General features: G+C 43.9%; 1 protein-coding gene across 4 annotated transcripts in view; it reads right to left on the bottom strand.

The window, feature by feature from the left end:
- The window catches only part of NAV2 (neuron navigator 2), a 767943-nt gene that overhangs the window by 245098 nt on the left and 507176 nt on the right, over positions 1 to 15669 (bottom strand). For all 4 annotated transcript variants that reach the window (XM_011937488.1, XM_011937486.1, XM_011937487.1 and 1 more), the window contains exon 4: positions 9213 to 9285. In XM_011937488.1, coding sequence (XP_011792878.1) covers positions 9213 to 9285 — 73 coding nt within the window. The remainder of the gene's footprint in view (positions 1 to 9212; positions 9286 to 15669) is intronic.

Here is a 15669-nt window from a genome sequence, read left to right as displayed (position 1 = left end):
GATTTTATCACAGGACAAAGCAGACAGGAGCACAGCATTTGGAAAACCTAAGCCATGAGTTCCAATCTGTATTCTTATCACTTACTGGTTGTGCAACCCCAGGCAGGTCACTTAATCTCTCTGGGCCTCAGTAAAAAGGCAATACGGACACCACTTTGCCCCATTGCACAGGTTGTTTTGCAGAACAAATGGGAGCATTTAGGCAAAAGCGCACTTTAAACAGTGAAGTCCTTCACTCATCTTGGTTATTATATGACTACAACCCCAGAATCCTGAATGAGAGTCTCATACAGTTCCAGCTTCATACCTTAAAAATGACAGTTTTTACTATGGTGACCTTTTAATCTATTGTGTTAACTATGATTCTTTTGAGAATGAAAGCCAGGGAGTGGGGAGCTCTTAATTATACCAGACCACAGTTGGTAGCCAGGACTGATGTGGCAAGTCAGGATGCAAAGTCACTGTGTATAAACCACTCTGTGTGATGTGTGAAGCAGAGAAACGCCCAAGGGGTGGGCCAGCCCCTCAGTCTCTTTTGGTAATTCAGCTTTAATCCTTCAGCCATGCTTCCCTCTCCATACTAAAGAAGCCAAAGGAGAGGCACACACCTGTAGCGTGTTCCACTTCTGATTCCAAATGTTCTCAGTGGTACATGAGAATCAGAGCGTGAGGCTTGGATGAAATAATTCAGCTAGCTACTCACTTTACTTATGGGAAAACAAAGGCCCACAAGGTGAAGTGACATCTCTATAGTCACCCAACTGGGCAGTGTGACAAGAGCTAGGGACAGAATCAAGGTAAGCCAAGCAAGGGCTGACATACAAGTTAGTGCCTATTAAGGTTAAGAAAACAATTTCCCCTCAAAACTGAATTCACTGAAGGGAGAAAGCACTGTTAATTATGGGGATGGGATAGATGAAATCTATGTAAGATTTATTTTTAATGCCTTTTACAGTTATCAAGTCATATAGTTTATAATAATAAGAGCTATTATTAACCAGTGTGTATCAGGCTAAGCTCTTTACATGCATGATCTCATTTAATCCTTACAATATGGGAAGTGAGTAGGATTATCCCTCTTTCACATAAGGGGAAACAGAAGCTCAGAAAGGTTTTACGACTTGTCCAAGGTAATAAACACTGGAGCTGGGATTTGAATCTAGGTTTTCCGACTCAGGGTCCAGTTTTCTAACACTGTGTAACTTGGCTTACTTGCATAGCCATCATGTTTTATTTATTAAGCTAGCTGGTAGGTATTTGAGTATTCTTTATTTTTCTGGGATGTCAAATATTCCATGATGCATTTTTTTTTTTAACCATGCAAGAAAAAAACAAGAGGAGAGGAGCTAACAATTCAGCATACCCAGAGGATCAGGGGTCATCCACTGCAAAAAGTAGGCATGTTCACATCAGCACCCTCCATAACCTACTAGCCCAATCCCAGTGCAGACAAACAGAGCCAGTCCTGTTGTATTCTATACCTACCACGGTCATTTAGTCGTTTACTGATCAGAATGGCCATTGTTCCCTAAAACATTTTTTTCATTTGTCAGAGACTATAGTGCTCCTCCAATAAATATACTTCCTCTTAGGAGGCAGCATTTTTATAACAAAGATCTCTCATTTTTTGGAGCCAGAAAAACTTGTGGTTAAATCTCTACAGTCCATCATTTATACACTTTGAGATTTTACAGGATTCAATCTCTCTGAGCCTCGGTTTTCTTTTTTAAAATGAGCATATGTCCTACTGTATCTTTCCTATAGGATTGTTATGAGAATTAATTGAAGATTAAATGAGAAAATGAGGCCGGGCATGGTGGTTCACTCCTGTAATCCCAGCACTTTGGGAGGCTGAGGCAGGCAGATCACAAGGTCAAGAGATCGAGACCAGCCCAGCTAACATGGTGAAACCCTGTCTCTACTAAAAATACAAAAAATTAGCCAGGTATGGTGGTGGGCACCTGTAGTCCCAGATACTTGGGAGGCTGAGGCAGGAGAATCACTTGAACCTGGGAGGCGGAGGTTGCAGTGAGCCGAGATTGCGACACAGCACTCCAGCCTGGGTGACAGAGCAAGACTCCATCTCAAAATAAATAAATAAATAAATAACAAATAAAATAAAATAAACAATAAATGAGAAAACGAGTGCACCTAGGATACTGCCCAACTCTGTACTTCCCTTTTTGGCTGAGAAAATGTGGCCATTTTACCTGTAGCCTCCTCAGAACCCACTACAGAGCGCTTCACCCAAAGGAAGCCTGAGAAGTGGTCCATTCTCTCTGCTCATCCCTGTATGCCACAGTCACTGGTGACCAGAAAGGAAAATCACGAATGATCTAACATTAGAGAAAACACAATGGTAATCTTTCTGGTTTTTAAAACAGTTTTACTGAGGTGTAATTTCATAAAATTAAGTGTACAATTTAATGATATTTAGTAAATTTAGCAAATTCTAGATTTAGAAAGTATTTCTATCATCCTAAAAAGATTCCTTGTGCTCATTTACAATCAATCCCCAAACCCACTCCCAGGCAACCACTGATCTGCTTTCTGTTTCGACAGATTTGCCTTTTCTGGATATTTCACATAAATAGAATCATGCAATACAGATGGTCCCCAACTAGCGATGGTTTTACTTACAATTTTTCGCCTTCACCATGGTGTGAAAGCAATAGACATTCAGTAGAAACTGTACTTCAAGTACCCATACATCCATTCTGTTTTTCATTTTCAGTATAGTATTCAATAAATTACACAAGATATTCAACACCTTATTATAAAATAGGCTGTGTGTTAGATGATTTTGCCCAACTATAGGCTAATGTAAGTGTTCAAGTGTTCTGAGCGCATTTAAGGTAGGCTAGGCTGAGCTATGATGTTCAGTAGGTTAGATGTATTAAATGCATTTATTTTCAACTTATGGTGGGTTTATCAGGGTAAGTTGAGGAGCATCTGTATATAGTTTTTTGCATCTGGTTTTGTTTGTTTGTTTGTTTTGACACAGAGTCTCACTTTGTCGTCCAGGCTGTAGTGTAGTGGCGTGATCCCAGCTCACTGCAACTTCTGCCTCCTGGGTTCAAGTGATTCTCCTGCATCAGCCTCCCAAGTAGCTGGGATTACAGGTGCGTGCCACCACACCCGGTTAATTTTGTGTTTTTAGTAGAGATGGCGTTTCACCACATTGGCCAGGCTGGTCTTGAACTCCCGACCTCAGGTGATCCACCCACCTCGGCCTCCCAGAGTGCTGGGATTACAGGCATGAGTCATTGCGCCGGGCCTGCATCTGGCTTCTTTTACTTAACTTAATGTTTTAAGGTTCATCCACGTTAGAGCATTTGTCAGTTTTTATATTCCTGTCATATAGATACACCATATTTTGTTTATCCATTCACCAATTGATGGACATCATAACTGTTTAATTTTCTTTTCCGATTACAAAAACTCAAGAGTGCTGAATGTGCCGACAGCCACACAGTTTCTACCTTGGGTGGTCTATAACAGACAGTATCCAAAATAGCTAGAATTCTATTCTTTCCATATTTCCAAATGGTATTTGTCTGTTCCATGAGGCTTGGTAAGCCAGCTCCACAGGAAGCCTAAAAAAAAACCCCAAAGCCCCACAAGAATGTTTCCCTCATGACATTCCCCAAGGCTTTGGAAAAGGAGTTACTATTTTGTATCTGATTAACCTCGCCCTCTGGACTTCTAGAGAAGGAAAAACATGTAGATTTAGAGAGAACTGACTTGCCCGAGGAGACACTAGCCAGTTGTGGCTAAACCCAAACTGGAGCCCTGCTCTTTCTCTTCCTGTGGCCACTCTTGTGGCAATAGGAAAGCATATTGCACAGGCCATATTCTCATATTCCAATTCCTATTTGAATTAGTATTGCCTTGGCTCCACTTTCTTTGGGTTCGGACTAATCGCTTTCTTCCCATTGGCTGGTCCTAATCTGCATAGATGCTGTAGGTAATGCCAGGAATGAAGAGTAAGATAAATAGGAGTTATTTTCTTTCAATATTTTTAAAGAGAAACTTCAGGCTTGGTTTACAATGGCACAAGTGCTGAAATAATCTAATACAAAGAAACCTGCTTTGTAGGGTATAAGGGATTAAAAGCCAAAGGGAGGGCTGTGCAGACCACAGAGCTGCAGAACTCCTATTCAATTCCCTTGAGCCATGGTTGTGTGAGGTTCACCCAGCTGATTAAGGACTGTGGATCCTGCAGCATTGTCCCTGCAGTTGGGCTGGCTGCATAACCGGCATCCACCACTTAACTTGCCCCTCCACTCGTCAGCCCTCTGTGTTCTTGCTGCTCTCCAAGTCTGCCAATGACTCTACCCGCAAGAGAAGTGGGATGAGAGGGTGTGAGCAGAGCCTATGGTGCCCCTTCTGCTAAGAAACAGAAACTGAAAGTCCCAGTCAATGCCATACTCAGGTAATATAGGTAGGAGGAAATGGAAACATTCCACCCGCTGCTTTCACCCTCCAGGTCCAGAAAGACCTCCTGCTTTCTAGCTTGGGATGAGAGGAGGAGCAAACTCAGTACCTAGATCTCTGGTCATCAGGGCAGCACACCCAGGACTGAGCTAATCAAATCAGCAACTGGTTTCACTTCAAAGCATACAGTCCTTCCACCTGGAAGGATGTTCCTACTTTTGTGTATACAATGTCTGCAAGGTTTCCCTCCATCGTATTAATATTACCTATGCCTGATCTTCTGTTCAGGTTTCCTTTCACCTTCCTATTCTGTCTGGCAAATGCCTATTCATCCCAAGAAATCTGGGGGAAATCATCACCACTTCTGTGTAGCCCCACTGAGAGCCCCAGGAAAAGTTGATTTGCCTTTCTTTGGTCACCACTGGATCCTGTGCTTACCACTAACACAGCTCTCTCTTATTAAGTGGAATCAAGGTTAGTTTAATATGACTGACTTGATTACTGATGTACCCCAGTGCCTAGTACTGGGCCTGGCATACAGGATGTGCCCAGGAAACATTTGCTGAACTAGATAGAATATGCCTTACTCCCCAACCTCCGCTTCTCCATTGCAGGAGGATGGGCTCAGGGCCAGATAGCACAAACCCCAGGTGTTCTCAAAATGGCCAGAGATAAAGGCCATCCTTCCTCACAGGGGCAGGTTTACAGATGGCGGTGACAGCTGGTGTGTTCTGGGGAAGGGTTGGTGGAGGATTTTGAACATCACCCCAGGGCAAAGGGAGGCCCAAGCTCACAGGACTCTGGCACATCTCCAAGAGCAAATAGATGGGTTCAATCTTCAGGAAAACTGACGGGGCAGGGAGGCCTAGTCCAGGGAAGTTCCCCAAACCAGCAGCACCTCCATGGGGCTCACTTGGGCCTGCAGCCTCTGCCCCCCAAGCATCTGCTGTCTGTGCCCTAGAACAAAGGCTCCCTGTGGCTCTCTAGCAGGCGGGTCAAGGCAGGCCTGAGCTGCTGAAATGCTTTCAGGACAGGTGCATACACCCTCCTGAATGCAAACCCAGCTTTAGACTGGGCAAGGGTGGAGATGTATCTATGAGGCCTTCCAACTGCTGGTGTTTTTTTCATCAGAGAAGGAGCCTCAGGGCACTCAGTCATCTTCAAAAGGAAAACAAAAAGCATTAAATCCACATTACTTTTTAATACACCACACTGCTTTGCTAGTAGTTATGCAGGTGGATAGAAACATACACAGTAATGTGCATTAGCACACATTAGGCCTTTGAATCAGCAGATATGGGTAGTTTAGCCACTGCTGATCTTGTGGCTCTCCTTTTTTTTTTTTTTTAACTGTTTAGCTTAATTTCTTTGGGCCTTGGTTTGCTCATCCGTATGATAGGGATAATACTAATACTGACCCCATAAGGTTGCTGTGGATACTAAATAAGATATAAATATGCACAGCACTTAGCTCAGTGACTGACATGTGATAAATTCTCAATAAATCTATTCCTGTAATTTAAAATGATGCCAAATGAGATATTGCCTGTACCCTGAAATTGTGAATAAGGCCAAATTTGAGGATTAAAGGCTCTAAGTCCCCTTGCTTGTTATAAGTTTGAGAATGTGGCAGACGTTGGGGCCACTTTCCCAAAGGAATGCAGCAGTTCACACTTTTACCACTAATATCTTCATCACTCCCCAACCTCCAAAAAATATAAGAAGATCTAGATGACAGAATGTCATTTTGGGGAGACAATGTTTGATGATCATGGAGAAAGGATATTTTCCTCCCCTCACCAAGGGGGCAAGGTAGCAGAGTCCTTGGGACCCTTGAAGTCAAGGGAGTGGTAGCTCTGAGAATAGCTCAAAGTGGGGGTGCTGTCAAGAAGGAGGGTCCTGGCACTCCAGTCCCAAATTGGACATCCGCTTAGAAGAGACTTGGCTGATCTGCCTCTTGGCCGCCTGAGTGGGGAAAAGAACTGGAGAGAGACTGTCTGGTGGGGGACTGCTGCCAGGTGACAGGAGGCCTTGCAATTCCACCCACTGCAAGTGGAAAATGGAGCCCACACATTCCTGCTAGTCCTATGGTAGGTATTGGAGGGATCATAAGACTGAGGTAAAAGATCTGGCCAAGTCTCACAGAAGACCACCAGTGCCCTGGGAGCTACATGGGAGTGAGTCCGGGTCAGAAGGGCCTGCTGAGACTACCAGCTGAGACAGTGGCAGTGATGTATACTGAGGACATCACCTTCCCCAGCAGCAGAACTCTGCTTCCTCTGTGTTGCCTAAATTCTGGGGGCTCAGGCACAAGAACATGGGAAGGGGAAAGGAGAGAAAGTCAAGTCAGCATGCCCCCATCTCTCTTCAAACTCCTAAAGCCATTTGTACTGGAAGGAATGAGGGTAAAGAGCTTTGAGTAGAGTAGTGAAGTTTGAGATTGAAGTTTAAAATGAGATTGAAGTTTAAAAACGAACATGACTGAGTCATAAATATGGGCATCAAGTAATTGTAATAACTTGAAGATGACTAAAGAGCTATACATTCTGGCCAAAATATCATTAAGTGAGTCTTGACCCAGCAGGAAGGATGGGGATTCAACATAGCACAGTTAAGGCAGTTACTGAAATACCATAAAACTCCTTCATGGTTATACCACGATGGCTTGATACCACTGGCTACGGTATGCTCTTCCCATGCTCAGAGCCTCCAAGGGTCATCCCAATGTTAAAAAGGGGCAGACGGCTGAGTATCTCTCTGTATGACGTGCCTCCATGGGCTATAACATCTTCTGAAACCATGTTCCAGGTGACCAAGAGTTTAAACCTCATTTCCTTTACCTTTACAAGGCATACCTAGATTTTATCCACCTGCTCTCCCAGAAGATGCCATGATCATGAGCTCTGAAATCACACAGAACTGGGTGCAAATCCTGGCTCTGCCACTCTCTAGCTACATGCTTCAGGGATGTCACTCATAACCTCTTTAAACCAAAGTTTCTTCATCTATAAACTGAGGCTGTCATAAACTCCAGCTTTAGTTGTGACAACTGAAGCCAATACAGATAAAAACCTTCAAAGCACAGTTGGTACTTGTTCATTCAACAAATACTTATTGCATAGATTCTCTATGCCTTGGGGTACAGAGAGGATGGGGCAGATGGGGAGAACAAATGAGGCAGAAGTCAGGACAAGGGGTAGATAGCTGAGTGGCTAGGGGTCACTCCCAGCCAGGCAGCATGAAGCAGGCCTGCAGAGTCTGCATACCCAAGAGGCCCTGCTGCCACTTGCTGCCAAGCACACCTTGTAAAAGTCCCTGCTTGTGCTCTGCTGGGGGACACAGGCCTGTGCCAGGAGTTTAATCACTCCCAGAAAGTAGGAGGAGCATGCCCTGCCACCTACCAGCCAGCATAAGAACTCTGTACCAGGAGGAAATCATGTGCTCCTCTGAATGGGAATTTGCATCTGCCTACTCCCAGTAAACCCCGCCCCACAGCAAAGCATATTCCACATGTCAGCCAGCCCTGATCTTATCCCCATGGATGAGGGTCCGTATCCCAGGGCTGGGGAACCCTCTGGAATGAGGACTGACCACACGACGACTGCTTCTGTGACCTCTGGAAGCAGTGTGTCCGTGCCTGACTGGGAACAGGTCCAGCACATCCGAGTTCCTACAATTCATCAACTGGGAATTCCTACAGTCCCAATGAGACACAACACACCCACTAGGCACTAATCATGGCCATTTATATTGCCCACCCCCAATACCAGAAGAGACTACCACTCAGAAACGCAGCCCAGAAAACCAAGCTTTCACCATGTAGCAGAGCAAAGGCAAGGAACAGGTCCCAGATGGAATCCATCATGCCTGCAAACTTACCTGCTCCATTTGGCTGTTTGCTTTCTCATTGTTCTCCTCTGCCCCACCCTGACCACCAGAGTCCATGCTAACAGGCATCCTTTCAAAAAGCAGTCTCACTAGGGAAAGGCGCTATCGTCTGAAGCCCAAACTGCTTTACCTGTTCTGGGAAAACTGGAGGCAGGTGCAGCCTAATGAGCTTGGGAGGATGCCTGGGCCTATGGCAGCTCTGAGCTGGCAGCTGCTTGTATTTACAAACAGGAGAGAGCATGAAAGTTTCAGGCTGAGATGTTGTCTGAGGTGGCTGAGAATTCAAACCAGCCATCTCCAGACCAATAACTAACTTAATAGCAAAACGCTGGTGAACTAATGTGCTAATTAGCCACCAAATTTAAGTTAATTAAAAACTAATCACGATGTAAAAATATAGCGTTGCATTAATAAATCACATGCTTTTTATAAGAGCAAGAAAAAATGCTGCTTCCTCTAATAAAAGTTAGAGATAAGGATTAAGGATTTCTCCCTGGGAACTGTACAGCTGAAATATGTTCTGTGGTGAAGCATGCTCTCTCCCATAGATAAGGCCTGACTTGATAGTTAACTGAATTACTAGACAGGTGAATCAAATCAGCATTGTTTAAGCAAGCCTTTCTCAAATAGGACAGCTTTCCCTTCACTATCCTCTCAGGGTCTTGCAGAGGCAGCTGATATGGTTGAATCCACATTCTTGGAGTGAGTCTTTGGTGAGTAATAACGTTGGCATCCTCAAGTCTAGGCAACCATTGAGGAACCTAAAGGAAAACAAAACCAGAGGAGCCCACCAACATCCCTTGTCTTAATTGTGTTAATATCATTCATAAGTAACAGGTGGGCATTTCTAATCATGAGGCAGCTTCATGACAAGCGCTCTGACTCACCTTCTGCAGACAGCCCCTGGATGTTTATTCCCTTAGCTGCCAGGAAATTCAAGCAGGCATCTATGTTTTCAATCTAGGGGGGAAAAACAACAATATACACTTAATAAATGTTCACACTCTCCAGAGCCATCTCTTATTAGGAACAATGGGAAAACAGAATGCTGTAAAAACGGCCGACAGATGAATGAACGCAAGATAGGACTCTTTGTCTGTACTTGCACAGGAAAAGTTTACCTAATATCCCAACCACATAGTGCCAAAAGTCGAGGCCTTGCATTGCTCACAGCTGCCAAAAATAACCAGGGTGGAATGGGAGCTCTCGTCTTGGTCACTGCCACCACCAGTGCAATCCAGAAAACTTGAGCAGTTGCCAGAAAAATGGAGGTGCGGAAAAGGTTAGTGGACACGCCCATCTACCAGCAGCTGGGAGAAATTTCCAGCCACCAAAGAGGCAGGCAGTCAAACGTACAAACAGTGAATGGGAGTTTTAGCAGGAATCTGGGTAGCATTTACATACAAAATTTTCCGGATGGGAGGCATTGCAGATGACTGGGGACAGCTGTGACCTCCTGAACCCCTCTGTCCTTTGCGCTTTCTGTGACAAGAAGGGACCCACCAGAGTCTGTGAGATCTCCTAGGTTTGCCAGGGCTGACGCCACAGCCAAGGGCAAGCCAGTGTCCAGCCTTCCCAAAAGAACAATTAGGTCATTCCCAAGAGGCTAATTTGACTTCAGTTGTCAGGGCTAATTATTTTTTGGTTTAAAGGAAAATGTTCTGGCTTGATTAATGTCAATGGGTACCATAAGTAAAAGAAATTGCTTTAGACTTGGCACAGAGATCTTTGAATTTCACACAATTTGCATTTAACAATGGGGACCCCACTCATTCCCCTCCACCATCACCCCACCCCTCATTACTTCCCAGGTTCCATCAACATTCCTATGAACTCAAATCAGTACTTAACCCATGGAATTTATTTTGAACTAATAAATGATAGCCTTCCACAGTATACACGTGATCCTTCCTGTTTCTTCAACCCCAAGCAATTTCCCAATGCTCCTTCATAGCCACAGAAAATGTAAAGTGTCTACATTTAAGAGCTCTAATTTGAGTAGAATCTAGCTCCAAGGCAGTCTTCCTGAAGTTCACATCCACCCGCCTACTGACATTTGGCATTTTATGACTTAACTACTCCCAGTCTTTACATCTTCCAAGGACTTTAAACTAAGCTATGGGACACCTGAATAAAACTGCACCTGTATTATAGACTCTACTTGACCCTGAGCTTGAAGTTACTCCATCCTTGCATTTTTAGCACAGGTTCCCATCTCCTTTCCAACCTCCATCTCACACTTCAAGGGTCCTTATCTGGAAGACATTTTCTCATCTCTAGAAAAAGGTGCAGAATGCAACTTGCTGCAAACTAAATGTTGATGCTATGCATTATGCCTGCCATCATTGCAGAAAGTCCTCTCTTATATACATGGAGGAAAGGTGAGCTTTCTTTTCATCTTTCCTGTCCTCTGTCCAGCCCCAGGGATGGCCGCTTTTGATGGTGTTGGTTTTAGCAAGTATTATGTGAGGGAGAAAGTGAGGTAAGGAGGTCAGATTTCTGACCAAGATTACACAGGTCAATGTCAATGGCAGAGCTGGGTAAGAAATCAGGAGGTCCTCCTCCCTGTCATACACAGGAGCCTGCATTTACATAAATGCAGACAACCAGGTGCTATTGGCTTAGAGGGAATGGGGGAGGGGAAAGTAAAGGAAAGACTGGCTGGGAGTACCCTGAGTGTGATGTCTTGGAGCAATCTGCTCTCATTTGTAAGTGTAATAACAGTTGTGCCTCTAAATGCCACTTCACCATACCATGAAACCCTGCTTTTGAGAAAAAATGTTAATTATCAGTGCTTATTTCTACTGTTGTACACAGTGGTAATATACCAAATCCACTCAAAAGGATTTGTTGCCCCCCAAAAGAGACACTAGTATTTAAATCATAATAAAATTATAAAATCCTTCTTCTACTGCTTGCCTTTTCCTATCATTCTCTCCTACTCCTTTTATATAATATCTTTCACATGGCTAGTAAGTGAGGCTTTGGCAATTTTGTTCCCATGGAAAGTGAGAAAAAGAAAAAGCTCACCATCCCTGAATCTCTAATTGCAAATTCAAAAATAGTACACTTGATATTTATCCTGGGAAGTGTCATGGAGGTGGGCTGATGAGGTAGGTTAAGTTTTTTCAGCAATAGTCCAGCAATATGGCACTGAATAAAAAAATAAAGACAACTGCCAACATATTCAAGAAAAGCACTGTTCTACTACAACACTATTTCTACAGAGCTCACATTCCAAGAAGCATAAAGTACATTACTTACATTTATGGAACATTCAACACATACAGCATCATTTAAAGTACATGATAGTGTCTGTTTGCAAGGCTAGCCTTGATACATTTCAATTCAGCCATCTGCTGGACTTTCTTTTAATGTCCGATTCTATTAAAAGGATAATTATAAATAAGTTACCCGAATACTTCTTTTTTGTTAACTTTTTAAAGTCCTGTCATTTTTTTCACAGAATTTTATAATTTTGATCAGTAGTTCTCCACTGGCTAGGGATGGAGGGTGGAGGTGAGGGACCAATTTGTCAACAACTGGCAGCATTTAGGGCCGTCACAACGGGGGCAGGGTACTATTAGCATCTTACGGATAAAGGCCAAGATGTTGCTAAATATCCTACAACGCACAGGACAGCTTCTCACAACAAAGAACTGTCCAGTCCGAAATGTCAACAGTGCTGAGATTGAGAGGCCCTGAGTTGCAGGATTCTTTCAAGCATTCATTCAGTCAACATCATTGTATAGATGTCTGCTCTGCGCCAGCATGGCACTCAATTCTTTGGATGGTGTTGGTTTTAGCAAGTATTATGTGATACAGAAAGTGAGGTAACGAAGTCAGATTTTTGACCAAGATTACACAGGTCAATGTAAATGACAGAGCTGGGTGAGAAACCAGGAGGTCCTCCTGCCCATCATACATAGGAGCCTGCATTTAGATAATCCTCCTCTAGGGTCCACAGAGCCATTCAACACACACCTTGATTCCTGTCTGTCTCAGGAAGAATCAGAGCACATAAACAACAGAAGCATTAGGATCTTCCTTTAGTAGGTGAACAGAAAAAGCCTAAGGGCACCAGTGTTTTCTTCTAAAGAGAAGAAACACAGGGAGCCAAAAGCAGATGGCTGGTCTGCACTCCAGAAAATGTTAAAACGAAGAACTTAGTCACTATTTAAAAGATCATTCGTAAGTCCATCAAGTGCCTTGAATTTTACCCTTCTACTATGATTTCTCTGTTCACAGAAGGAGTTCAAAAAACATTCCTCAAGTCTCAAATCCACTGTTTAATAATATTCCATTAAGGTTAAAAATCACTGCTGACAAGGCGGCCGAGACCCATGCTCTTTCATCTGCACCCCAGGAATAGAGTGAGGCTGGGAAGCAGAATGGGGTCAGATGTGGCTTCCAACCTCCTGGCTTCATTTGGAAGGAGATCAGAAAGGGAGATTGTTTCTTTGATCCAGTCCTTCTTGTGATTAAAATTCACCTTAAGATTTTCTTCTAAATACTGTACAGGTAAACACAATCCATCTTCGAGTACTGTTGAAATTGCCAACTCCTACCACATCTCAAGAGGGAACGGCCCCAGCAGCAGCACCCCAGTAGTCATCACAGCACAATGATGTTCTCGTGCCCATCTTCAACAAGACTCATGTGTGATCCAGACACACAGCATGAGATGAGGATCCGATTAAAGTTGGGAGGCAGAGTGAAATAAAAGACTCTTAAACAGCAAAGTATGTAAATAAGACCAAACTTGTTCACTAGCATGTAGTGGCCAATATAAACTACTTTCCAAAATGAGCTGAAAAATACCTGTATGAAGTCTGACATTCCAGTGTTTTTGAAGGGGGCTGGGGACTGGGTGAGAAGCTATTGTAGTTGTTGGCATAGAAATAGGTCCAAGAGCTCTGGGACTGAGTTGCTGGAATTTGCAGCATTAGCTGGGGTAGAGGGGGAAACTCAGAAGAGGGACCACCACGTGGCTTGGAGACTCTGCGAGCAGAGAGGTGTTGGATGAAGGATGGAGGTAGAGAAAAGGGGCAGACCAGGATACACCTCCCCAGAATTCCCTTTGTTTGGAGCCAAATGTGGCTTCCACCTTGTGCAGTGCCTGAACATCCATGAGAGAGGCTGCAATTAAGCCTTTTTGCCAATCTCTGCTGAGACTGCCATCCCAAAGTTGAACAGTTTTTCAACAGTCTCTGAAGTTTAGACTTGCAGGGCAACTTCCATGGTCTATGTGTGTTGCAGCCTTTGTCTCCCATATCCTGAAGTATTTCCCCACCCAGGAGAGCTAGGGAGTTAGAAAAATCAAAACAAATGCCAAACAACTGGAAAGAGAATCAGGAGATAAGAAACAAATGGAAAACTTTGCATTTCAATCATGATTAAGGCTGGACTTGGGTCTCCTGATAACGTAAAATATGCAAACCTCGGAAGCACTGCTATATATCTCCCTGGTAGCTTAGAGACTGATCAAATACCATCTGTTGTGGCAGTTGTCATGGCAGCATTTTTCTCTGAATGCCAGTGTGGCTGAGTGCAAAGCGCATGAAAATGATTAATGCAAACGAAGACCATCTCTATGGGTGCTACCACAGCCTAGGGGAAGATGACATTCTGGGCATACCAAATAAATGGAACTGTAGTTCTTATGGTATAACAGTTTCTCACCAAGCCCCTTGGGAAATCTCCAGTCTGGAAGGAGAGGCAAACAGCTGCTTCATTAAAGTCAGGCATGGTCACTACCATTTTTGTAAATCATGAAATGCCTAAAGCTTAGGCAGTAAGAGCTTTAGACCCCAGGAAAGGCTAAGTGAGAATCTGCCAGTTCTGGTGACTCTGGAAGCACAATGTAGCTTCTTCATGAAACTCATATGTCAACTCAAACAACTTCCTCCCAGAAGTGGGTGGGACCCTCATACCTGATATTGCTATTTGCCATCAAAAATAATTGTCATCCATTCATTTATCTATTCCTTCATCCCTATTTACTCAGCACCTACTGGGTGTCAACCAATGTGCTGGTGTTGAGTATATAGTGGTAAATAAGACAGACATAATCCCCAACCTTGTAGAACCTACAGTCTAACATAGGGAAACCAGCATTAAATAAAGAATGCACAAATAAGTACACGATGACAAGCTGTTATGGTTACCATGAAAGAGAAGAGTGTTGGAAACGTGTATACAGGAAGAAAGACCTAATCTAGCCTCTGGGTGCAGCAGGGCCAGGCGGTGGGTAACAGACAAGAATATCTTAAGGAAGAGGCAGCATGTAGGTCCACAGATAGGGTTTTTTGTCTGCTTTGTTCACTGATGTAGCCCCAAGCACCTAGGATAGGGTGCAGCACATAATATCAATAATATTTGTTGACTGAAGGAATGAAGGGAAATTTGTGCTGAGATCTAAAGAATTAGCCAGGCACCAACAGTGGGGAGAATAAGAACTTACCAGGGAATCCAAAGCTAAAAGACTCCATACAGGATGCAATATACCACATTCTGGGAACCCAAAAAAAGTCATAATGGCTGGAGCATGGTGGGCAAGGGAGAAGGGCAATGAGAGGTCCCTTGAGCAAGCGCAAACAGGGCCACATTGGGGCATGTTGACCACACAAAGGAGTTGACATGGAGAAGGAGCAAAGGCAAGGGTCTTTTCATTCCTTGGGAAGTCTTGTCAGTACCTCCACCTGCCCCATTACCATGGCAGTAGCAACCCAGCCAAGTCCTTCCTATCTGAAAGCTGGAGGATGGATTGTTTCATGTTAGGGATGAGTCAAACAGGGGCCTCAAGGTAGGGTTCCAGAGGCTTCTGGGCTGGTCACAAAGAAGGGGAGGGATGGGAGGCAGATATCAACATCTGTGGTCACATGTACTGGAAATGTCTGTTCCATATCTAAGTGGTCTCCATATCCTTCTAATACCCCTTCCTCTGTCTCTTTCCAAGGGGAAAAAAGAAGAAGAAAACCATGAAATAAAGCCAAAAAGCAAAATGAACTTTGGGGAGATGCCCTCCTAAATGTCTGTCTTGCAGTGTTATCTGTCTCTTTCCTCTATACTCCTAGAGGCCACCACTTTACGCATGATTTACCCAACTTTTTTTTTTTTTTTTTGGTCCACCTGTATCAGTGTGGGGGGCCTAGCAAACTCACAAGATCGCATGTCTCATGGAGCATAGTGTGGTCCTGGAGATGCACAACCCCATAGGGCAGAGCTTGCGGGGTCCTGACACTATACTTTTAATTTTAGAAGGGGACCTCAGAAATGAGGGAAACACATGGTGGTGCTTCCAGTTCTCCTGGGCATGGAAATATTCGGGAGCATCAGGGCCTG

The sequence above is a fragment of the Colobus angolensis genome, unplaced genomic scaffold (genome assembly GCF_000951035.1).
Source record: "Colobus angolensis palliatus isolate OR3802 unplaced genomic scaffold, Cang.pa_1.0 Scaffold164, whole genome shotgun sequence".
NCBI classification, from domain to species: domain Eukaryota; kingdom Metazoa; phylum Chordata; class Mammalia; order Primates; family Cercopithecidae; genus Colobus; species Colobus angolensis.
The sequence above is the reverse complement of the archived record's forward strand: the minus strand, read 5'-3'. Positions and strand labels throughout refer to the sequence as shown.